The sequence below is a fragment of the Eurypyga helias genome, unplaced genomic scaffold (assembly GCF_000690775.1).
Source record: "Eurypyga helias isolate BGI_N326 unplaced genomic scaffold, ASM69077v1 scaffold4336, whole genome shotgun sequence".
Lineage (NCBI taxonomy): Eukaryota > Metazoa > Chordata > Aves > Eurypygiformes > Eurypygidae > Eurypyga > Eurypyga helias.
In genome coordinates, this window is record NW_010257090.1 from 5,571 (window position 1) to 30,955 (window position 25,385).

The 25,385-nt window shown below is 37.2% G+C and overlaps 1 protein-coding gene across 1 annotated transcript in view; it reads left to right on the top strand.

Annotated features, from left to right (window-relative positions):
* Positions 1-311: 311 nt before the first annotated feature.
* The window catches only part of DENND1A (DENN/MADD domain containing 1A), a gene marked incomplete at its 5' end in the record, with an annotated part of 194,078 nt that continues 169,004 nt past the window's right edge, over positions 312-25,385 (top strand). Inside the window, one exon of the mRNA XM_010153875.1 lies at positions 312-382. Coding sequence (XP_010152177.1) covers positions 312-382 — 71 coding nt within the window. The remainder of the gene's footprint in view (positions 383-25,385) is intronic.

Consider the following 25,385-nt stretch of genomic DNA (forward strand, 5'->3'; position numbering starts at 1 on the left):
TTCACTATCTAGAAGTGCGGACTAGGCACAACTGAATTGACTTAAAGGATCTGTGTGCTTGATTTCTATTGTTGTTTCTCTGTAGAAACTTGTTGGACACCCTGTTCATACTGACTAACCCATGCCTCAGTCACATCTTGTTACATATGAGCAAGGCAGAAAGGTCTGATGTGAAATCATCACAGGCCGTATAACAAGAAATGTGGTTTTTTGAGTTGTCATTGCATTCTTAGAACCCTTTTTGACTGAATAATTGAAAGCACACTTGAAAAAAAATTCTCCATGTGCTAAATAATTTTTTTTCCTTTCAGACAAAATCCGGAAACTACCTTTGAAGTGTATGCAGAAGTAACCTATTCAGGAACCAGTTGCATTGGGAAAGGTACTGTTTACACTGAAATTCTACCTATTTATTGGCTAAAACTATTTGTAAGAACCATGTATTGTGAGATAATGAAGTATGTTTAATATTATGCTGGTTTAGCCTTTTAAGGTATCTCAATCACTGGTTCTGTGGAACCTCTCACAGTTGGGACTAATAATGAGAAATTCTTGCCTCTGTCCCTAATTGTGGGCAATTTTCTGTCTTCTTTGACTATTTTACATTTTTTGTTTTTTTAAAATAGAAATAAATTCATTAGATTGAAAAAGTAAATGCATTTTCAGATTTGTACTTGCTGCTCATAAGGAATGGGTAGTTTTAAACCAAAAACTCTCTAAAACTTCTTGTGTGGAATTTATTTTTACTTCCTCTTTCTTACTTGTTTACAGAAGTATTTTTATCTGTTCCCAGAATTTTTCCTTTTGATCAAGTGATTTTATGTACAAATAAGGCAGGAAAGCTGTTTATGATTTGGTTAACTATTTCTACCAAACATAGTTATCAAACTATAATTATACTTTTCTATAATATTGTGACAAGTATTCCTGTGTTTGTGCTAGAGAAGGCCCATAACTGCTGAAACCAACATGTAAGTAGACTTGTGAATTTTTGTTTGCACTTCTTTCCTAAACCTGAGGAACTTGATCGAATAAGCAGGAAAAGCAAAGGTTGAAATTTGTAATCGCAGAACTTAGTTCGAGATACTGTTTTGAGATCAGTCTCTAGATTGTAACTAAGAGGAGGGATGTCAAAATTAAATAATGATGATTAGTCAACATATACTGAAGTAGTATTCCTTTTATATTTTATAAAATGATCATGTGTTTATTGTATATATGGAATGGACCAATAGAAAGGCATTTTTGTATTTTATTGACTGGAAAGCTACTTATTTCCTCTTATGTCTGTATTTGTTTGTTACAATCTGCAAAAGTCAAATAGCTGCAACTCTGTTCTGCCAAGGCCTCCATGGGAGTTTAACTGGAATACGGTTTTGCCTTGTCCTACTGCTGTATGCCATCACGACTATTTGATGTAACTGCAGGAGCCCTTTTAATAACTAGTCTTTGTTTCTGCACATCTGACCTGGATTCTAGTGCCAGAAAATCTGAACAAATTTGACCATAAACATTACATTGTACAGTACTAGTGTCTGGGTATAATCTTCTCTTTGAAGTTTGTTTGCATCCCCCTGGAGGGATTAATTCCCTGCTGTGGGAAGGTGGGTTAAAAAGCACGGAAACTACTTTACAGGTTTTTAATTGGAGAATTTAGTATACATTTTGTTCTATAAACCAACTGATTCTGTGGGAGTTTCACTTAGTTGTGTTTTTAGGTTTGGTGTATGCACTTGTAGGTGCAAAACCTTCAGAAATTGTTTTTAGTGAGGAAAAAAATGGTTTTAATAATTGTTTTTACAACCCATATATTTTGAAGTTATTAATTCTCTCTGAACAATCTTTTAAAAGATTTTTCCCAACTATTTGTTTAATATTTAAAGGGTGCTCTTTATTCTCAGAAGTCTTACATTTGGGTATTCCCCAAATATTCTGTCCTTTTGTTCTAAATGAAGGTGGTGGTTTGATTCTCCACAGAGTTAACTGTAGTTAATGGCTATGTTGTATCCCAGGCAAATCACCATTCTAGAAGTAGACTTAGAGGCTTCCATGTAGTTCTTTCTCCTTCTTGGCTAGCTGTTCTATGACAGAAGACCAAGAATATGGTATAAACTACTTTTTTTTTCAGTCAAGGAATGTTAAATGGCAAGGAACAGTTTCTGTTAAGAAAACAAAATATATAAAAGGTGTCTAAGGAGCAAATTATCAGGCATGTTTAGAAGCGTATTTCTTCCTATGTAAGGGATCCCAAAATTAACTAAGACAACTGTTTTTGAAGTTCACGTCTAGTATAATGCTATTGGTCACTTACAATGCTCTTAGTTCTTATACCAGTCTTCTGACGTGGTCTTGAGGAGAATCAATTACTCCAAAGCTGTAACAGTCCTAGTGTGGGAGATTGATTGGCTCATGGGATGGTAAAACATCGCTCTGTTTTGTTTTATTCAAAAGTTTGTATAGCAAAGGGTATTTTCAATGTGACTTAAAACTTTTCACTGCAGCTGATACTTCATATATTTCATAGTGTACTTGCATCTTGCTGTAATGGGAGATACCGACTTGTGTTATGAACTGCTGACAGACAACTGTACATTCAAGTAGCTTTATTGCTCATGTGATTGTTAACAAACTTGCATTAAATGTTTATTTGGTTAATAACTTTTGAAATTAATAAAAGCAGCATACATTGACTGTCATCTAGAACGCTTCCTCTTATTTACCAAGACAGTTGACTGCAGAAGGAAAAAATCTGTTCTGGGCTCTGAAAAAACATCAGTAAACTAGAACAAGTTCTAGTGATGGTGAGCAAGCTAGAGCACTTGCACTGTGGGGAGAGGTTGGGAGTGTTGGGCTGCTTCATCCTGGAGAAGACTTCAGGGAACCTGAGTAGCTGCCTCTCACACCTATGCGGAGCTCATCAAGATGGGATATGGAGGCTCTTCACAGTGGTGCATGGCAGGAGACAAAAGGCAATGACACAGACTGAATCAAGAGACATTTTAACTGAATATTGGGAATGTGTCACCATGGGGACAGTCAAGTGTCAGACCAGGTTTCTCAGCGGGGCTGTGCAGTCTCCATCCTTGGAGGTTCTCAAGACCTGACTGGTTGACAGCCTGAACAACCTGGTCTGACCCCGCATCTGGCCCTTCTTGGAGAGGAGGTTGGGCTAGGACCTCCCAAGCTCCCTTCCAGACTGAATTATGCTATGATCCCACAATTCAATTCCTAGAAATCACAGCCTCAGGAACACTTGGAGGATGTTTTCTACTCTTAATAAGGTATGAAGAGAACTTCTAAACCAAAGAGGTTGAAAAAGCAAACATTGTTTTATTCCAAACCAGGCAGAAACCTGAGAAAGGAGATGATCACTGGGTCAGCTCAGCTGGGGGCTTGCTGTCCCTTCCCCTTTCGGTTGTTTGAAGTGGTGATCATCTGTGCTCAGCATTGTTGGTTTATATGTTTCTGGCACATGAAGCCTTCGGTAGGTTATACAATTCCAGCATTCAGTTCTGTCTAAAGCTGTGTTTGTGCTTTTCTTGGTGACATTCATGGCTCCTATTTAGAGACACAGAGATTTTTCTTACTGGGTCACTTTATGTAAATGTGATATCTTTGTTTTGAGAACTGTGACTGGCAACATTAAAATGGATGTTTGTTATTAGAAGATATTTCCTTAAGAGACACAATTACCTAAACAATTCAATTGAATGAAAATGCAAAATTGCTTTTATCTTAACTTTGTTCCCACTCTTTTTTTTACTCTTTTTTTAATTTAAGCTGTCTGCAATTCAGAATTTCTTCACTTAATGCTTCAATGATGCATTTGTTCATGTTCTACCTTGCAGTTTCATCAAATAGCACTGTTCTCTTGTCCATACCCTCTTTTGATAAAATGTTGGTGCCTTCTCACCAGAAGTCTAGGGCAGCAAAATAGAGTAGAAAGAATGGTGTCAGCATCTTCATAGTGACAGTACATGGAAGTTACCTAGTGAGAAATCTGTGTTGTGTATGTCAAGCATTGGAACTTTCCAAATCTGGTCCTTCTCACCAACTCCCACACACTTACTTTCAGGAAGACAGGAAAAAATAGTCAAGGTTTTATTTAAAAAATGGAATATTATTTTAGGGAAAATATTGACCAAAACTTACAGTGCAAATACTTTGATTCTTTCCTGTGTAGTATCAGGTAAGTACTGGGTGATGACTGTGACTCAGGGGAAAAGGAGCAGGTCCAGGGCTGATAGAGCAGCCTGGCTCATAGGCTGACTTAGGTTGCACAGGTGCCTTGTGCAGTGCTGTGGCTGGGATGGAGTAAGATGCTAATGCTCTACAGATGGGCACAACCAAGTCAACTCTTCGACCAGTATGGCTGGTAACTGGCTTTCAACCTTTCCAGGGGAATAGAGAGATTGTTAGGACATTTCTCTTAGTAATCACACTTTTTTTCCCCATATTAAGGCTTTAATATTCTATAGCCTGTGTGTTGGGTTTCTCTCTTTGCCTTTATGCATTTTAGTGCTCTGTAATTCTGTCAGTAGGAGAATTTCTTAACTTTCCTTACCACTTAGGTATAAGGAGGCCATCTGCCTCGCTAATTCCAGGTGTATTGCTTTAAAGAAAACCCCAAAAAAACCCAACTAAGCAAAAAGGGTTAAGTTCATCATGATTATTTTAGAGGGTACACTGACATGAGTTAACCTTGCTTCAGGAATTAAATAGAGTCTCAAAAATCATAGATAGAGAGGAATAATAATGCATCTTATTGCTCAGCAGATACCAGTAATATATTCTGGACATCATCTATAGCTGCATTAGTTTTGCCTTTCTGATGTGATACTTATTTCTCTCAAGTCATATTTAAGTAATTGAGTAGACTATGTTAGTGTCCACTAAAACATGCTTTATTATAGCGTTTCTGAACACTACGTCCAAGGTTTAAGGTCTGCCATTGTTTTTGTTAGCATACTGCTTTGTTAGGTTTTACTGTTCATCCTAGCTAATAAAAATGTTTGAAACCAAACTTTGTTTTCAGTGCTTTTCATACTCGATGATACCAAAACCTTTGCAGCAGAGGATGTCTCTGCAGTTTGCTTCATCACTGATCTAGCTGGTGCTTCTCAAAAAGCTGAAAGGGTAGTCATTTAACCTTTCGCTGGAAATGCTAAGTTCTCTGCTGTTAGAGCAGTGCGCATCCTGTAAGATAGCATGTTCCTAAGCAAATAATGTTGGAAGCTCTAAACTGAAGCTAAAGATTACAATCGTAACTTATTTTAATAAGTTTTGATGATAGATCTGTGTCGTTGGTGCATGATCTTCTCTCATTTATTGGATTTGTTACATGCAGTGAATAATTTGAGGGCAAAACAGACACTTTGTATGAAATACTACTATTTTACTGGATTTCTTTTCTCATTTCTAAACTTCATGTAAAGGAAAGGAAAATGCATTTTATGACATCGTGAAGCTCTTCTTATGGAAGGCTTGCGTATTTGTCATGGCATCTCATAATAGTGCAACCTCCCAGAAACTGAATTAGTAAATTACAAAGAACTTGTATTGTTTCTTTTACAAATTAAAACTGCTTAAGTTAGCTTAAGCACTTCTAGAAATTCAGTTCTGTACTATTGACATAGTATGCTTGTGAGTCCATTGGAACTGTGTGTTCTTTTAAACATCAGCTAAAAGATTGTTTTGGGGGTTTTTTTGAGATGCAGAAGTAGAAAAGGATCTACTAGAAATTTGAATTTAAATACCTATATAAAGAAAGCGAAAGCATACTAGCTACTGAAGAAGTCTTTAGTTTAATCTTCATAGTACTTTATCATCTTAAAATTACTGCAGATCGTTCATCAAGAATGATGTGACAGATTTAAGGATCTTGCTGAACCTCAGCCAAAAATCCTTGCTTCTTAGATGGGGCTGGGAGGAGAATTGTAGTCTGTCAATCTGTTCATATAGAGAACCAGAATTTGTTAGTCTAAAGTAACCGATCAAAATAGTCTCTAAAGTATGAACATTTGAAAGTAAATGCTCACAAGAATAAGACACCCCTGTCTGGGAGGATGTAGCATGCTTTTGTATGGGGTTTTTGTGTTCTCGCCAAAGTAGACGTTATAAAAGTGTGTCAAATCTATAGCTTTACCATGTAGTGTGCCAAAAGGCCTTTCTCTCCAAGGACCTCATCTTTCATCTTTTTGTGAGTGTAGCATAAATTCTTGCTGTGTGTTCAAGGAAAAAATGGTTTAGTACAGCTAAAGAATTCCTTTCTTTAAAAAAAAAAAACCAAACCCATGGCAAGTTAGAAGCCTAAATGTGATCGCTTGGACAAAGTGTGTGTTAGAGTTTAACAAATGTTCACTGGATTAGTAAAGGAAATGGAGTTTATACTACTTCTTTTATGACAGAATTTAAAAGGTCTTGCTGTAAGACTTGCCATGTGCTTCTTTCTTTTCTCAAAACATAGCACTAAGTTGAAAAGGGAGATGAATCTTAGAAGGAAACTATTAACTCTGAGGGAGTTTATCTTTGTTTGAGAGAAAGGATGGAATTTGCATTTGAATTGGCTCGGAGAGTAGCATGTACTACTAATCTTGTTCCTACTAGAAGCTTGTGAGTAGTTTAAGTACTTCCTTCTTTACTTTTCATGTTCTAGCCTTGTGTTGCAAGAGCTTTTTCCTTCCCTCCCCCCCTTCCTAGTAGATCACAAATGTTATAACTTAAACTAATCGAAGTCCTTAACTCTGCTGGGAGAAGTCATGATGTGCTTGGGCCCTGAAATTATTCTACAGTTGTCACTATGGTTTCCATGATCGTACTTTCACAGGTAGAGAGAGCTGGCGGTTTCTGTCCCTGTAAAACAGTCGTACAGCTACTTCTTATCTTTTTCAAATATGCTGTCATTTTAAATACTAAAGCAGTTCCTCCTATCGAGGTGAAGTATTTTCTTGAGCATAAGCAAAGTTCCTGGAGTAGGATGAAGTTGATCATTCAAAGGTTTATAAACCTCAGCCTTGCCTCTCTCAGAACAACCTTTTTTTTTTTTTTTAAGGCAAAAACATTTTGTTGGTTGAAGTCTGCTTGTCCTGTATTAAGAAATACAGAAGAAATAGCAAAGGAAGTGCAAAAATCATGTCTCTTTCCATTAAATAAGGGCTTTCTGTTGAACATGTGCTGGAATTCAGGTATCGCAAGTTTTCCTCTCCAGTCTTTATGGTTTTATGTGGCTACACCTAACTTCCTAAAGCAGGACTGGAAAAGTAACCAAATCTAAGTAGAAAGGTAGTATTGGGAATTCTAATTCTCCTGAGCCGCTGCTTTGTTTTTCTGTTTTCATTGGATGGTTTTTCTCCTAAGTACAAACAAGGTGGAAGACAAAGAACTTACTAGGACTGCAGCGTCCAGATCAAACAAGTAGCACCGTCTGAACTGTTTTGTTTGAAGGCGGTTCACAGTTTGGTTCTTACAGTATAATTGAAATATGTAACTCAATTTGAAGAGAAACTCACTTATAAAAAGCCAGTACAATCCGTCGTATTGCAAGTCATCGTAAGTTTTATCTAACACACTTTTCTGTGTGTTTGTAGCTGATGACACGAAATGTACTAAAATCCAAAAATGTTAAGTGTCGTTGAATGTTATTCCATTTCTGTTAAGTTATTTTGTGGGAAGAGATCTGTTTGCCACTTTTGGTTCATGCTTTAACTGCTTCTGTCTGCGGTCTTTTCTATTTCACCAGTATTTACTAGTCTGCACTATATTGCTACTGCTGGCACTGTTTAACTAGACAGAAAAATTCAGCAGTCTCACTCACAAGACCTTAAACTCTTTTGTTGATTTATATTTTTTTAAAGGAGCTTGACATCTTCATCAAGTTCACAGTGGGCCTGCTTTGTTTGCTTTCTCTTGAATGCTTGATAAGATTTTTCTTCTATTGTTTTGTGCAGCAAAGACAGAACTTGCCATGGCTGAGGTGTTTTTTTTGTAAATCCACAATATGGTCATTGTCTGCTGCTGAATAATTGTGACTGCTTTTTGTACAACCAGAACTAAGGCTTTGGCTGTGAACAGATTCCTTCTTAGCGTGAAAAGAGACTAATCCATGTAAATACAGCCCCAAAATAAAGCTTTACAGAAAAAGGGAAAGGCTGCTAAGCAGGAGGGCAGAGGTCAGCAATTTAACCTTTAACCTAACAAATAAGAAGCATGAAAGTTCCCGAATTGGTTTACAAAGGCAAGCTCCTGTGATCTGTCAGTTTTTCTTTTCATGATAGAGTTGGGTGAGAAAACTGACTGACAGCTAGTGCCTTTTTAACTGCAGGTTGAAATTAACTGCTAAACTGAAACTTTTTAGGGAGGGGTTTTTAGTGATTTTAACAAATTAATTCATTCCCTGGCTGTACTTACAGTGTTCCTTGAATTTATGGAGGAGTTTGAGTGGTTGCTCTTTTTTAAGGGTTCTTGAAGGACTCAATTCAGATACCAAATACTGCTGAAACATTTAATATTTCAGCGTTTAAGCATTTAAGAATTTGATGAAGCACTTGTTACAATTAACTCTGTTAATGTGCTCCTCTAAGAGTAGGGCTGTTGTAAGAGATTGTTCTTCGAATAGAGTCAAAAAGTTGTTGATAAAGGGAGTGCGTGTGTGACTTTAAGGGAGTAATTTTAACTTCAGCTCATTCTCAGTCACAAAATTTTCCAAGGTGGTTTGTTTTTGTTTGTCCTTATTTAATCACAACAGGTAATCTCATTAATGAGTGTTAACTTTTGCTTAAAGCTCAATGCATCTGCAACCAGCTGTTAATCTAGATATAGACATTTCTGTAAATAACTCTAATTAGAGTGTCATTCAGATGAAAAAGAAACAAAGAAGTAATGACTTTAAAGTAGACTCCCTGTAGATTAAGAATAGTGATTTTGGGGTGGTTGGTTGCCTAATGTTGTGAGCACCGTCCCAGAAATGACTGACACTTGTCCGTCCACACTTGTACTGATGCTTCCTGTGCGAGCCTCCAGTACAACACTGGCGTTTGGAACTGTGTCTGTGTTGGGCTGTTGGTGCGTAGGTCAGTAGCTCTATGCAGAGCGCTATTTTATGTTTAACGTGCAAGCAAAGCAAAATTGGTAAAGCAAAAGATGAACTTGATCTATTTTTATTACTGAGTCTTTTTGTTTTAGGTAGCTCCTTGCAAGAAGGGAATGTAAACTCTGATTCAAAAAGAGGCCTATCAGAGTGCCTGAGGCAGTATTGGTCTGCTTCTCTTTGGTGTGATATTGTTTTGTCATGAACAAAAAGAGACATTGTCAGGTTTTGTTGTGGCTTTTACTGGTTTTGTTGTGGGATTTTTTTTTTTTAAAAGATTAAAATAGGGTTAGAAAGAAAGATGCTTTGAGGATAAATTATTATCAAAGAAGTGTAAAATTAATTCAAGACTACTGTTTTACTTCAGCAGTGGTTATAATAAAATCAAACCAAATCCCATCTTTTGTGCTACCAGAGGCAAGGCCGATCCTGCAGTATTCCAGATGGAGTGCTGTGGCATGCTGATCCACAGTGAAGTGTCAGTGTGTCGTACACTTCACTGTAGTGGTGATTGTGAGTAACTTACTCATTATCTGTGAACAAGGTGTATCACCTGCTCTCCACTGGATTCCATCATTGGAGGGGGAGAAGGAACACTAAGGTAATGCTGCTGAATCCTGACTGAAGAGTAAGCAGTTTTGTGGCCCTGCTGGGACTACCAAGTTTTGGTAAAATATTTGTCAAAATTCCAGATGCTGAGAGATTATTGACTTTTGTGTCTTTTTTTAAATGGAAACAGCTTTGGATATGTTTTTTAATAGGACTTATTTCATGGAAAGGTGATATAGAATCCAAGGAAGTTGAACTGCAGTATTAAAGCTGATAACCTTGGATGGAGGGGTGGGAATAAACAACTGATAGTGATAACCTATTATCTGGAATAGGTTATAGTCTGTAGAGTTCATGTGTTTATACTTCCATAGGGATTTAAAAAGCCCCGGAAATAAAGCAACAACAAATCAAAACCAAAACCCTCAATATTTAAGCTGGTTATGATTTTTTTGAACTCTTCCATGACTGGCAGTTTGGAGAGTAATATTTTCTAACCTGATGAACTAACTGGTGGAAAACAAATGATTCATCCTATAGATTGTCAAATAATACAAGACTCTGCCCTATTTCTTGTGCCAAAACTGTGTGGTCTGCCCCAGCCTTCATCAACTATTACAGTACATACACCTAGGGAAGGAAGGGGCGGGGGAGGGAGATCTTTCAGTGAGGACTTTTAAAGCAGTATCTTGCATATTATAGCAAAAAGAAATTCCACACTTAGAATTTGTATTGGGATTTAAATCATGGTGAAGAGAATTACACTCACAACTCCCATTGCATTCTACTGGGATTAACTGGGTCCCATCTTTAGTTCCTTTGAAGTGTCATTTATGTTGAAGCCACACAGTTATGAATATAAGTAGTGATGACATTACCTTTTTTTGGAATTGATTCTTACATCATTTTATCTTTTTAAGTAAATACTCTTCCTTTATGTCTAGTTGACCTCTAAGATGCTTCTGTGATCCTTGGGATCTTCTGTTCCAAACATTCTAAACCCAGATCATCACTCTGAGAAAACTCCTATCAAAAATCATTAATGCAGACTCAATTCAGATGCTAAAATGTGAAGAAAAAATAGCTGGTGAAGTGTAACAGCATAGGTGCACAATAGAATCGGGCTTCTGACTTTTCAAATTCGTAAGCTTCATATTTGACTTAATGTTATTTAAATCACATGCTTTATCTTTTTGTGAATACGAACTAGGGCAGCGCAAGCAAGTAGAGATACCAGGATATTGGTATCTGGCCTGTCGTGAGGGGCAGGATCAAATTGGAATAAAATATGACAGGGTAAAAAACCACACCCCCCCAAACTAAAACAAAACCCCCAAAACATTCCTTTGCATTAAGTATGAGACTTTCTTCTAAAGTTCCTCTTCACTTGCACCTAAAGTAATACCTGATTTTTATGTGATATTTGCTCGTTGATCATTCACTCAGTTTAATTTGAAGCAGAGTTTATCAAACAGGTTAAGAAGATTCAATAGGGTAAATAATTTTCTATTAAAGCTATACCCTGTGCCAACAGAGGGATTAAAATTCATACTTAAAATTAGCACAGGCTAATATATTGATCTCTTCACATCCTGTTTTAGCTAGAGGTGATATTTGCACGTGGAAAAACATTATGTTTATTTTGCTTCATTGTGATTAATGTCCTTCTGCACTGAAGATGTTGTGTTTGTCCTGTGTATTCATTGCTTTTACTTAATGGCTTAAATGTCTTATATGTGTTTGTGATAATCTATCATCTTCTTTTGTACGCAGTAGTGTTAAAAATGGTTTTGATTATGGTTTGAGAAAATTTACTTGTAAATTATTCACTAAAACAACATACCACTTCAGTGTCAGCACTGTGTAATTAAATAGCTCTTGCAGATATTTTCTGCTGGAAAGGGTTTGCCTGTTAAAGCAGAAGTATATAGCTTTGTGTGTACCTCAGAAGTATTCATGAATAAAAATAGATGTAGTGAATAAATAGAATCACTTAACTTGTTCAGTATTTTATTCTTTAATGAATTGTAGAAGTAAAAAGTAGCAGAATCAAATAATTTGCCATCTCTCTCTCTTGCATGGAGATTGCAAAAAGCATGCTTTGTTGCACTTATAAATACCAAATGTATCCAGTAATACAGTAATTACAGTGCTTTACATTTTGATGCATTTCTTGATTGCTTTGCTTTACCCTAGATATGGGATTAAGTCCCTCAAAATATCATCTTGAAGGAATTCTGTATCTAGAGTAAATCCTTAGAATGCAGTGGGTATCACACGGACAATTAAAGTAGAGTATTGACAGGTTTTTAAAATAGTCATACATCTCGATTTTGTTTATCTCCAAAGTTTTAAAAACCTAATGACCTCATTGCAGCTTGACTATAATTACCATGTTTAAACTTCTATGCATTTTTTAGTTTAAACAGCCTTTGTGTTTTTTTTAAACCAAAAGAAAATTAATGAGAAGAGACAAAGAGACATCAAAGAGGTTTTCCCTCTGATTGCAGTGTTAGAAGTTTTGCCTGAAAATAGGTTACATTTCTTCTGTTTTCAGCTGAATCCTCATTAACTTTACATTTTAATGATGTCCAGAGCAAATTATACGATTATGGTAGATGCCTTAAAGGGAAGCTTAAAGGACACCTTTTTAATGTTTGTTTCTTTATTGGTGGCAGTATTTGCATCAGTATTATAAATAGTGTTAGAATACTAAAAGCAATCCCAAAACATATCAGAAATACCTTCAGTTTTTTGCCATGTATGTAGTATAAGTATCTTTGGCTAATATTTAACACAAGTGGAACATGTTAGGGGGATGTCTTCATCTTTGTTGAAGAAAAATGTAAATCATGTCCTTGAAAGAGTTTACAAATTACTTCTGCATCTTATAATCAGTTTAATTTATAATGATAAAATAAATTGATAAAATAAAACAAAGCCTCTGAATCATGTTATTGTCTTGAACCTTCAATGGAGAAGTCGATTGAAATGTTAATGAAGTGATGTTTTATGTCATTGTAAAAATACAAACTATTATTGGGGGAACGTGGTGGAATTGCAGTTTATTCAATTTAGGGGAACACTATTAGCAGCACTTCATGTTGTAATGTATCTTTCCTATTAAAAATTAAGATTACATAATCAACTTTTTATCTGAAGAATCATGTTATATCCACTGCAGCAACAAGGACTGGTATTTGGTACATAAACAAGGTGAACCAAAATGGGCAATAGCTTGAATGGGAGCTGAAGAGCTAAGAATCCAGGTAGTTCAAGATGATCTTATAAAACAAAAACGTATCTTAAAAAAAAAAAAAAATTGCACCTGCTTCCTCAAAAAATACAGCAATTCTGTATTAACATTATTTTCTGCTTTTCTTCTTCTCCCTCACACCTTTGCCCCATAGAAGGTTGAGTAATTTCTGACTGTAGCTCAATGAAAAGTTAACCCAAAAGGTCTTGTGAATAACAAGGTCTTCAGTCTCCCTGTCCGGACACTTGGCACCTGTGTTTTATGAACAGAACCTTTGCCTTCCAGCCATGACATCAAAATCACCCTTTTTGTCCCGAGAATTCCACCTTAGGGGTGCTACAATGTTATCTGCTTTTCTACTGAAATTTGTGTAGCGTTCTAGTGTCTTGACGTATGTACACATGGCTCTTACGTAAATGAAATTTTCCCTTTTGATTTGAACTAAAAAAAAAAATTAAAAATTACTAAGTAGTGCCTGGCTGCTTTCTTCAGTGTTGATTTAGACTACTGTGTCTTGATGGAAGCATTTGATATGTCCATCATTAATAAATAATTGAATAATGCAAGAGTCACTAGACAAAAACTAAACTTAACCTTTCCCTTTCAGTATGATTCTTACATATTGTTTTTATATTAATAAATTTTTTTGTAGAAACTGTTTGGCAATCTAAATTGTCATGATTGTCGAGGAGTTACAGCAGACCCAAACTGCGCATCCGGCTTGGTATGCGTTGGGTGATCTCTTGTCAGAAAACGGGTTTAAGTCTGTCAAATGTTTGATGCTCTGTAACTTTGAAAACAGCTTTCCAAAGTTCCTACTTTACCTTAATTCTTTTAGCTTTGATGCCTTCCAGTGTAACTTCAGTTTGAAGATTGTATCACTAAAGAAGGAAAACTTAAGTGCCATTTCCTGAGTCTTTCTCACCTTTATTTTGTAATTATCAGAGAATTTTCAGTAAACTAATCTTTAGTTGAGGTGCGTAATAAAAATACTGGGTAATAAGATGTAGCTGGCAGGAAGATGTGTGTGTTATTTCCTTGGCATGCAGGATTTTGTAAAGAAACATCCTAGCACTGAAACCTGAAATGGTCTTCCCAGTAATGTATTGTGCAAGTATTTACAGTGTGGCTATTTCCAGCCAGTTATGTGGTAATGATAGTGCAAGGTTGAAACATTCCAATCATTCATACTCCTGTCCTCCCTTTCTCATATGTGTTTCTGTGCTCAGTGTTTTTTCCTCATTTCTTTTGCTTTGTTGTGGTCAATTCAGTCAGTATAATAGGAAAGACACTGGCTTTTTTTTCTTTAATAAAGAGTTATGTTAGAGATATACTATAACAGAGATAAGAGCTATTTATGTCCCAAGCTATTGATTTTTAATTAATGTTGCCTAGGCTCATACATGTTGGCAGAATTGCTAACAGCTTGTGGCATTTTTTAATTCACATCTTCTTTTTTGGTATTTTGACAGTGTCATTCATATCTCATGAAAAAGTACCTCGTCAGGTTAAATGTGTTAAAACACCGAGGGGGAAGGAAAAAAAAAAAGGAGAGAATGGAACATAGGGCTGCCTGGAAACCTTGATCCATTGCCAAAGTATTTAAACAATTTAGTGTTTTGGTTTTCTAGCTCCAAGCTGCTTCTCAAATCCCTTGCTAATTAATCCAGTTAATTCTTTGTAGACTAACTGTATGCAGGGCTTTTTCTTGTGCCTCTATTGCCGAGAACCCTGTTTTGTTTGAAGCAAACCTAAGCTCTGTTATAAAGGTTGTAGTAATAAAGTGAGTACTTGCAGATGTAAATACAGTGTTTTGAGCCTTTTTAAAAGGAGTTGTGTTTGTGTGTGTAACTTCTAATTTAATCTTTCATGTTTAAAAATTACACGTATATGCTTGTATGAAAAGATGGAGAGAACTTTGTCATTAGTTTGATCCTTTAAGAAAAAGTGGTAGAGCCTCTATGGAACAATTATAGCACGAAGAGTTAGTGTTGTGATATTACAATTAGTGGTACATGTTTATTGTTCAACAGGTAAATTACTGTAAATGCTGTTCATTGCTGTACTCCAAAATGGATGAGTGGATATAGGGCAAATAAGAGAGCTTAATGGGAAGGAGAGTTTTTAGAAATGACCTGTTGATACTTTGAATTCTCTTGATTAGTGTACAGAGGTGGTATGAATTCAGAACTGGAAAAAGTAGCTAGGGAGCAGAAAGCTTAGGAGCCCAATTAGACATGGTATGAGATAACGAGAAAAGAGTGTAACTCCTTAAGGTGTGCTTGTCTGCGATAAAAGGGAAAACAGCTCTTGAGCTTAGTTTTTAAGACTTGTTGAAAACTGCTTCTTCTCATCATCCTGCTTACCCGTGCTAACATATGATTTTGTGCAATAACGCACGTGTAGCTCCAGCTGTCAGTGAGGTTTCTCCTGAGCACGATGGGGAAGTACGTCTCAATGTTCTACTCCATCACCTTTCTCACTTATTTTGAGAAGTTGCTTCTGTGGACTTACTGCCTATGGGACACAGCTTTCCCTGCTGTTCTGTGTAATACCTGGTGTTCTGGCAAATCAGTGACGATGTGCGGATATCAGCGACTGCGTTTGTGCTGCCAGCTGGCCAGAACAAGCTATGCTCCTCATTTCCGTCATCATCCTCAGTAGACTGGCGTGTCAGCACAATGGGAGTCGGTGACCATCTGCACGTCAGCACCTTGTGGATCAACCTGTGGAGAAAAATTGTGCAAGGGGATTAAAGTGGCATTTCTAGATTAACATCGGAGTTGGTAGTGAAGGAAAAACTTGTTTTCAGTGAATCCGCTGCTAAGGGTGGACAGGTTGGAAAGAATTGGCAGAGCTCTTGAAGAAGCCTGAAGGTGTAGCGGGGAGTTTGTTGTGTGACAAAGCTGGGCAAGGAAAAGAAAGGAAATTACTGAAACTGCTAGTTTTATGTCCACCTCATTTCCAGGGTTTATGATTAAACAAATATAACATGTCTATGAAGTGTTCTTGCTCAGAACTAGACTAGTTCACTATCTCAGGAACATCTTGATGGCTGGACATGTACTGCCACGTGTCTTGGGAGTATCAAATATCTTAAAATGTTCCCTTTTGATGCCCTTGCCTTTTCTACAGTAACAAAATTGTTATAAAAAATAGTGAGATGATAGATTTCTTGTCTAGTTGCATCGAATATCAGCAAGCTCCTCTTTATATAAAGCAAACTATTCCTCAGGCTGATAGTACTGCTTTAAATGTGCTGAACTTACTTTCTCAGAGGCCTTCCTCTTAGTGTAGCATCGCACATGGCACTAAGTGAGCTTTGTTAATAGTAGCTGAAAGCATTGCAGGTATGAACTAGGTCAATACTGCAAGTGTAAATAACCCCCTAGTTCTCTTGTCCAGTTCATGAACTTGACTCCAGAAGAGAAAAGTCGTTCTGAGTAGCTGAGCACTCAATGATTTTCCTTTTTCTTTCATCTCATGGTCATTAGCTAGATGAGGTGTATTTTTCCACGTTCCTGCTTCCCCCTACTCACACCAAGTTTTGAATACTGCTCAAGAAGTTCAACTTCTGTCATCAACACATCTGACTCCACAGAAACTTTTTGCAGGAGAGTATATCGAACGCTTTCCCTGTTTTTTTCCAAACTTCCCTCTCATTTAATGCTTCAGTTCGTAGGCTTTCACAAGACCTCAGTGGTGCTGCAGCCTTAGTTGAGCCTCACTGTGACCCATCTGTGATTTATGTTTTTCAAATGTGCTTCCATCTTACTGTCCCTTACGCATGTTTGTTAGCGTTTTGATAGACTGGACAGTGCTAAGGGCTGATAGCTGAGAAGAGCATGTTACACAGTCCGTGCTGAAACAAAAAGGTGAGATGGAGTACTGCAGGCTGCAAGGCTAAGCCATGAAGTGTACCAGCAAAATAATTATTCCTATCTTTTGTATAAAATTTGCACACCTAAAAACTTGGGAGTGAGTTGGTGACCACTGAAGCTATTGGTCAGTTGGGATCATTTAGTGCCATAGACTTCTGCAGTTGTATATTCGAAGCTCTAAGTTCGTGTACATTGTTGTTGTAAACACAACCATGGTATGGCTCTTTATTAGAACATCTTACCAAAACGATAGCTACGTTTGGCTGTGCTTTCTTGGTAATGAAGCATGTTATGAATCACATTCATTGGGTAATAGATGGGGTATATTGTATTATACATTCAAAAAAGTATTGAAGTTAACATCTCCACGAAAGAAAACAATGGAATTAAGAATGGGATTTTCAGTTTCCCGTGTCAGTTTCATCTTTGATGGAATCCTGGTTTTCTGTTTAAATGCCATTTGAATAACTAAAGCTGCCTGAAATCAACAGAGATGCAATAATAGAAGTTTTGAAGCCATCAAACCCCAAAATGATTCCAGAGAGCTTGCTTTCTATAAAGCTTTGTATTGCTGCTCAGGGAGTTTCCCATAAGAGACGATGTTTGTGCAGATCAGTAGCGCAGAGCAGTGTCATTGGGAACTGGTGGTACTCTACTGAACTCACACACGATAACTTTGAAACTGCAAACAGTTTGAGACTATCAATATTGAAAATATGAAAGTAAGGTCAGAGTTGTAAACATTATAAAGGTACATAGCTTGAGGCTTAGAAATCAGTATTCACTGTTGCGTGTTTAACAAAGAAGGTATTCTCTGTGTAGTTTAGGCAATTATACAACTGTTGAAGAGTAGGGTGGTTTTTCTCTTTTTTAGTACACTTCAAGAACTTATGGTTGGCTAGAACACTTTTGTTCCAAGTGCTTTTTGAGTCAGTTCAGATTAAACCTGAAATGTGACAGTCCATATAACAATGAATTTATTTCTGCAGTACTTGTATGTATTTGCCTAATAATATGTCTCTCTGAATTTCTTATGCTTGGTGAATTTTGGAAAGAGAGAAAAAGTAAGTTAGACAACTGTAAAGTATTCTGTAATACATGGGAAATATAGGTTATTAGCAAATCAAAATGGATATAATATCGTTAAAACTAAACCAAAAAATGGCAAAAATATAAACATTTTCCAAACTGCTTTAAAACTCCAAGTATTTTTTTAGTCATGAGAAGCCTTGGCAGTATGTTGGAAAACACTATTTGTTTTCATTAGCAATTCCTTTATGTTTTGTAATGTAGTTGATTGATTGCCATGGCCACATTGTGGTTTTACATGAGTTCCTTATAATATAGTATTTCTAAAAAGCAATATGACACTAAAATGTTATTCCTGGCTTTCTTCAAAACAATAAACAGAATTAGAAATTATCTGGTTGACACAGGAAAGTAAAGAATGTGACAATATGTAAAAATTTCTCTTAAAACTAGTTGAATAAGGTTTTTTTAATGAAGGTTCTTATTAATATGGCAGTGTTAGGTATGAATTAAGTTGCCTATAAACTCATTTTATCAAATGTAAAGGTTTTATTTTTGCTGTAAAAAAACAAGTTTAAAGAAATTGGTTTGGGCTACATATGCTTAAACCTTCAGCAGAAGCGGTAATCTCGGGAAAGCAGATAGGCATACATAAGCAATTTGAAATACATGTCTTGTAAATATTAAAGAGGGTGACTGTTTCTTGTAAAAATGTCAAAACTCTAGTTGCTTTGGTCTTATCTTGCGTAACTTGAGAATTGGCATTCTGGAAATAGAAGTTAAGTTGGCAGATTTACACAGTCGCTGCCTGTGTCTGGTGGTGTTAAACTCTAGATGATGCACTAACTCTGCGTTAGTTTTTGCTGCATGCTAGCTACATGTGATGAAGGCCTGTTTGGGTTTGTTCCTTTATTGCTTCTGGGACTTAAGAAGAATCTTCTCTTGTAAATCCTTCCCTGTGTGGTATTGGCACTTCCAGATTGTCACACTTAAAGCGTAGCATGAAATATTAGTTAACTGTTCCTTTCATATTTCCAGGACAAGGAGGGCTTGCCAGCTGCTGTTGAAGTGAAGAGGCTGTCACCAGGCAACTCTGCTGTCTCAGAATATAAATACAAAGAGGCAGGAGAGAAATGAATTCAGTATTCATGGCCTGAGCGCTTGAAACGCATCTATTAAATTTATAGAGTGGTGAAAAGGTTATGAGAAAAAAAATATACTGATCACACACAAACAAATTTTAAAAATTATTAAAACCAAAAAAAGGCCTACTGAAAGTAGGTGTTCCTGTTGGACTCCTACATGTAAACTCTATCGTGTAATTATTATAGGCTGCCTGTAAAACGGTTCAAAACACTTCACGCATAAGCCAGGCTTTGCGGTTTTCTTGAATGTTGAAGTAGGATGTTACCTAGTTGTATTTTTGCTAGTTTTAGCTGCTGTACAATTTGCTGACTGAAATTACTGGGGAAAAAAAGAATTAAAAACATAATCCATTCAAAATTTGCTCCTCGCAGGCCTCCTGGAGTTTGGCTTAGATTTCCAGCAATACTAAATTTCTGGGTTGGTCGAAGAACAGATGGTTATGAAGAGAAATATCCCCTTAAGTGCAGAGTAAAGCAAACTCAAAAGATTCATCAACCGTGCCTTAATGTGGACTTGAGGTATCACCGAAGTAATTAACCATTGCACAGAAAGGATCTAAAGACCTCAAATGAAGATGGGAGAAACAAGTAACAAGACTTGAAATAAGTACTTTCTTGTCTTCTGGTTTTGATCTTCCATTATTTTAGCTTTAATTCTATCCTTTAATTCTATCTTTAATTCTATCTTTAATTCTATCTATTCTATCCTTTTAATAGTTCTAGCTTTAGTTATGGTGATACCATCAGTTTAAAAATTAATCTAGATTGAGATTTTTCTGCTCTTTGTAAAGAAATATTTCTAGTTTTCTGATCACTGAAGATCAAAAAACATCTCTTTGTAGACTCAGTAGAAGAAAAATGAATCTGTATTGTTCTACAACTCTTTTTTTTAAACTGATTTCTTGGTATGGAGGGAAGAAAAGGAGCTAAGATTTCAATATAGAGGTATTTCATACATTGAACACTCTGTGCTTGCAACACAGCTGTTTCACTGCTTCACCAATTCTTTTAATGGCACCATTCCACAGCAGAATCCAAGAAATGAGTAATAGCGGTTGAAGATGGGACATGGTACCTTATAAAAGGCTCGCTGTAGTCAGATGCATAGCTTTTCCCATGGCCTTTTACTTACCCTTTGTCAGACCTTGACTGTGACACATGTGTTTTCTTCAGTCCATTGCTTCTTGATCTGCTCCTCTTGCAGCTTAATGCTGTGGACAGGAAGAGCTGATCTTGTTCCTTGGAAGAGAGATGACTAACTTCATGCTACAGAGGAGATTTGAAATAAAATATCGACTGAACTGGCTTTGGTTTTTGTGGTTCTGTTTGCATTAATGTTTAGATCAGCGCAAACTTCAGTGTTGTGGGGTTTTGGGTGTTTTTTTGGTGTTTATTTTTTAATTCTCCAGCATCTGATTATTCTGTGATACTTGCAGTGGTACTGAGGCAGAAGAACAGATTCTTTCAAAGCTGCAGCTGTGCCAGAGGAAGCTGGAAATACCATTTTTAACTCTACTATTTTTCTGTAGTGGAATTTCCGTGTGATGCTAAATGCCTTTTGTGTGGCAGGCTGGGCAGTTCAACAACTTGACATGACACCAAGTAACGGATTTAGGACTCGTTAAGAGGAAACAAATGTAAAGACAATGAATGTTTTTCCTGTCATCTTATCCAGGAAGTGAGTGGTGTTTCTATTTTGCACTTACTGTACTTTTAGTTTGTTAACAGGTTTGTAAAATGAATTTAACCAAGACCCCTTTAGATGGAAAGTTGGTTTGGATGCTAGACACAAGGAAAGTTCATGCTTAAGGCTTACTCTGAATGAGTCATAAAGCTGCTGGTGGTCTGATGCCTGCGCCGGAAAACTGATGTGCAGAGATCAGTTGGCAGCCAGCCACCGCAGGTGTACCAGAGCATACGGGCAGCTTTCTCCAGCGCTTGTATTGTTCGGGCTATCACCTCTCCATATTGTGCAGAATCATTTGCATTTTGAAGGTAATTCTCTCCATTCTGGAGAACTCTATGTAAACTTAAGTAAAAATCCACGAGGAAGTTGTAGCTTAACCTGCTTTCTTTTGGAAGGATTACAAAAAAAGATAGTGCTGAACACTGCCTAGGAAAGGTTTGCTACTCACTGCCCCTCTGGCTCTTGATGTGTTGTTAATAGAAAACAATTATGGAAATCATAGTGATTTGCTTAATCTGTTCTGGTTTTCTCTCTCCCTTCCTGTTTCGTATGATGTATATTTTATGTTGCCTTTGCTCTCGGTCTTTGGTGCTTTTGGATCATTTTACTGAACTCTGAACAGCATTTTGTGTGCGAGTTGCAAACCTTATATTCTCTTTCTAGACTGAATTGTTGTGAAAAACATTTTCATGTTACCATTGAGGTTTTTGGCACTTGCAGGGCAGACTTCCAAATGTTCTGTTAAGAGAGAGAGGCAAACTTGCAAGTCTGTTTTTGATGGTGTTAATGTCAGTGGATTCATTTGAAGAGCAGCTGATGTGCATGGTACGAGCTGATTCAGCCAACGAGTGATTGTACGTCATTCACAAAAAATTCAGGGTCTTGGACCCATAGGTCAGTGTCCGTTTATTTATGCCTAATGTGTCACAAAGATGCGGACTGTGTCCTAGAAATGGAATATTTGTTCAAAATGTGATCTGTTAGGTGAACAGTTTCATTGCATGCTACTCTCACGTGGGTTGTGTTTTTGAGTGTTGAACTGCTCTGTATGTTTACTACGTATATTGTTATTTTGGGGTAACTTTAATGCCAGGCATTGTGATGCTGGCAAGGTGGATCTTCTTGTGTGTCTGTTTTGGTTTTTTTTAATACAGTTTGTTAGACATTCTTACAGAATTTTTTTTTTTTTACATCTTGGTTGTTTTCTGACTTGTACAATTTTAGGGTACGGAATACTTTAAGAAAAGACTGAAGTCTTAAAGCTTCACATCCAGAAAAACATCAGCTTTATTCCATACGTAATTTCTGCCAGAACTTGTTCTGAGGTTTCTTTTTTGTCATCTTGTGTGTGTAGGAGTTTTCTCTCCCACGTTTTCTCCACCGCCCTTCATCCCACCTGCCTTTTTCCCTCCTCCCCTTCTTCCCCCACTCTGAGATGTTATCTGTGTGCTAAGTCTGCAGCAGTTCAGGGACAAGCAGAAGTGTCTGGCTGTACTGAATACAGGACATCAAGGAGTTTGCAGATGTTTGGAAAGAAGTTTACATTACTTTTTAGTTGTGCTGTATAAGCACTATAATGTGAGGTGGGTGTTGAAATTAAAGTTGCTCTGAATGGAATTCCATCTCATTTTAGAGGAGTTGCAGCTATAGAGACCTTGAAGTGAATGAGTTAAATCATTTTGTTAGGGAGGAAAAATGAATTTTCACTGCATTTTTCAGTTTGGGATTAGGCTGAGTGATTTGTAGCCAGTATGGATTAAATTGGCTGACTTGTATCAGATGAAACAGGTAAATGTGTACAGGTTTTGTGCAGTTAGCTGGGAAGTGTTTTCTGATAAATGTTTTTTAGGAACTTCCCTAGTTTTGTAATTTCCACACACTTCAAATACAGACCGGTTTGAGTAGCACTATTTTTGGAAGTAATTAAGCATGCCTCTCTTAAAAGCAGAACTCTCCATGATGTAAGAAAAGTTGAGAGTAAAAGAGCAGCATAGTTACACTAATATGCCATTGTAGCATGTTCCCATCCTGTCATCTGGAAAATTAAATCAGGTTACAGCATGGATTAACATCTAGACTTGTGAGGAGGGGAAGGTAGTGTCTTAAATGCCATGAAATTGAACAATGGGATTATACAGTTCACAGCTAATTTCAATATTCTGCTGGTTTTGGCTTTTTGTGGGACAATATTCTGGAGGAAGAGGCGGTAATAGGTTTTAGAAATTGAAAACGTTCAGGTATTTGCTAAAGTACTAACAATAATAGCTTGAATATGGTTGAGTAATCAATACAATTCTCTACGTAAGGTACGTAGATGGGAGGTAGAATCTCTGTTACTAGAGAGCAAAACTAAATATTAGCAATGAGAAGTATTCACCTAATGTGGAAGCATGGTTTGTGCTATCCATTTGTTGATGCTCTGTAATGCATGGCCAGAAGTCAAAATGCCGCTGTGGCAATGCAGGAAAGTTTTACTCTTCTATCACTGAGAAATAGCATTGTCTTTTCTTAACCCTTTTCAAAATAAAAATGTTCCGTTACATCAATTTCACATAGCTGTTCCTATGGGAATTGATTCAGTAGTTTGCCTCAAAAGCACCTCATAAAACAACCGTGTGATCTATTCCGTGTGTGCTTTCCTAACCAGTCTTCCCTAGACCGTGGTGGCTGTTGTAATAAGGGCCAGTGGATCTCCAGGTCTTTGGCCAACCTAGATTTTCTGGGCAGCAGCTGCTCTGTATGGAGCTGTATCTTCTGGGAAATGCTGTGCCTCCGGTTGGTAGTGAACCCACTCTGTCTTCAGTGAAGTCACTCCTGGATCGTGGGAAACTCTTATGACATGCCACTGGTTTAAAAGCTTTGTAAACCTGAGTGTAAACATTTGGAATAAAATTAAGTTGACTTTTTTTTATCAGTACCAACAGTTTTAATTTAAATTTGTGATGTATATGTATTCCATTGCACTCATGCCCATGCAAAAATGGGAGATTTTGGATAAGATGGTGTATTTTAGCTTTATTTTGGAATTGTACTGCTTGTATACTTTCTGTTTTATATTTACAGTTTCGGGTGCTGTATTTCACCATGCTATTAATATGCAGTTATTTTCCAGACAAGTTTGTCAGCACTTGCTTTCGGCACAAACTGTGTAGATCTTGTCATCTTTTGTGAGCGGAAACTGCAAAATCAGATGCAGTGAAAGATAAACAGGAGACATTAACTTACCATCAACATACAAGTACAACCTGTAGCACAACTTGAGTTCATGATTAGGGTTTGGGAGAAGTTTAGCTTGAGAAGCAGCTCTGTAATTCATGTGACTTTTCTTTTTTCTTTCTGTTGTGCACGTTCCCTCTGTTCATTGTTTTGCAATGACCAGCTCCTTCTGCTGACCTCAGTGGAGCTTTCCATGCTTTACAACTTCAGAGATGACTGGTGACGTGCAAATCTTCAAGCTCTGTACTTCGCTGTAACTGTAGGGGAGGTTGTTTAGGATTTCAGGCTCACTCTTCCCTTGTTCTAATGTCAGCAAACAGATTCCACACTCCTGAACTTGAAAAAAGTACTTTATGTGTGTTTACTCTGCCTCTGGAATATTAAAGTAGGAAAATATTTGAGCAACATTTCATTAGAAAGCCTGTTAAGTACCTAACAGAAGAGTGTTTGCTGTGTTTGGGAGTTGGAAAGGATTTTCTTACTGTCTGGAGACACAATGGAGCTACATCTAATCCTGTTTGCATGCAGCCTGCAAAACAAATTACCGTTAGTGAAAGTGTTTGAAGTTTTCAAGTTACTTCAGTTGGATAGGCAGAGCTGACAGTCAGTTATGTTCATGTCTTTACCAAGTATTTCACATGAATGCTGAAACACATTATAGAATCAGACTGGTTTGGGTTGGAAGGGACCTTAAAGATCATCCAGTTCCAACCCCCCTGCCATGGGCAGGGACACCTTCCACTAGACCAGGTTGCTCCAAGCCTCATCCAGCCTGGCCTTGAAGACATCCAGGGATGGGGCATCCACAACTTTACTGGTACTATTTATTTTACTAGTACTAGTGGTGCTGATTAAAGCCAAAGCCTGAGTGTTTGTTTGAGCTACCATTCTGTATTCCTCCAGTCGTGTGACCGTGTTCAGAATGATTTGGATATTGGGCCCATAGTGATTATTAGGCACCTTGTGCTTATCTTTTCAATGGAGAGCCTGGTCAGGCTGGGTAATACTACATTTCATAAAGTCAGGTGTCTGGATGGCCAATGTCTAAATGCATGTATCTACATAAATCCTCTTGTTTTGTGAGGGTGCTCCAACTTCACGGAATTTCATGTAATGACCACATAGAATTTAAATATGATCTTACTGTGTATACATGTGTAGGTAAGCGTGGTTCAAAACACCTTTCAAATGAACATTAGCTTAACAGTGAAGGATGGATAAAGTGATGAAAGCTGGCGGTTGTGATGTAGTTCCTTTTTCCATTGTGTAGTGTTTACCAACTAAAGTCACTGAAAAGTTTAGTAAACATTCCCAGACCATTTAAAAGCTGAAGCTGACGCAATGTTAAATATAAAGTACTTGTAAAAACATGAGGACGTGCAAGTGTGTCGCTGCCAGGCGGAACTTAGAGCTGGGTTTCTTAACTGTAGGGTTCCAGGTTATATGGATTAGCCGTTCCAGTGCTGTTAGGAGATGTCATCAAAAGCAGACTGTACACCAACTGTATATCCCACTGTCATAGCAGGCATATGACACC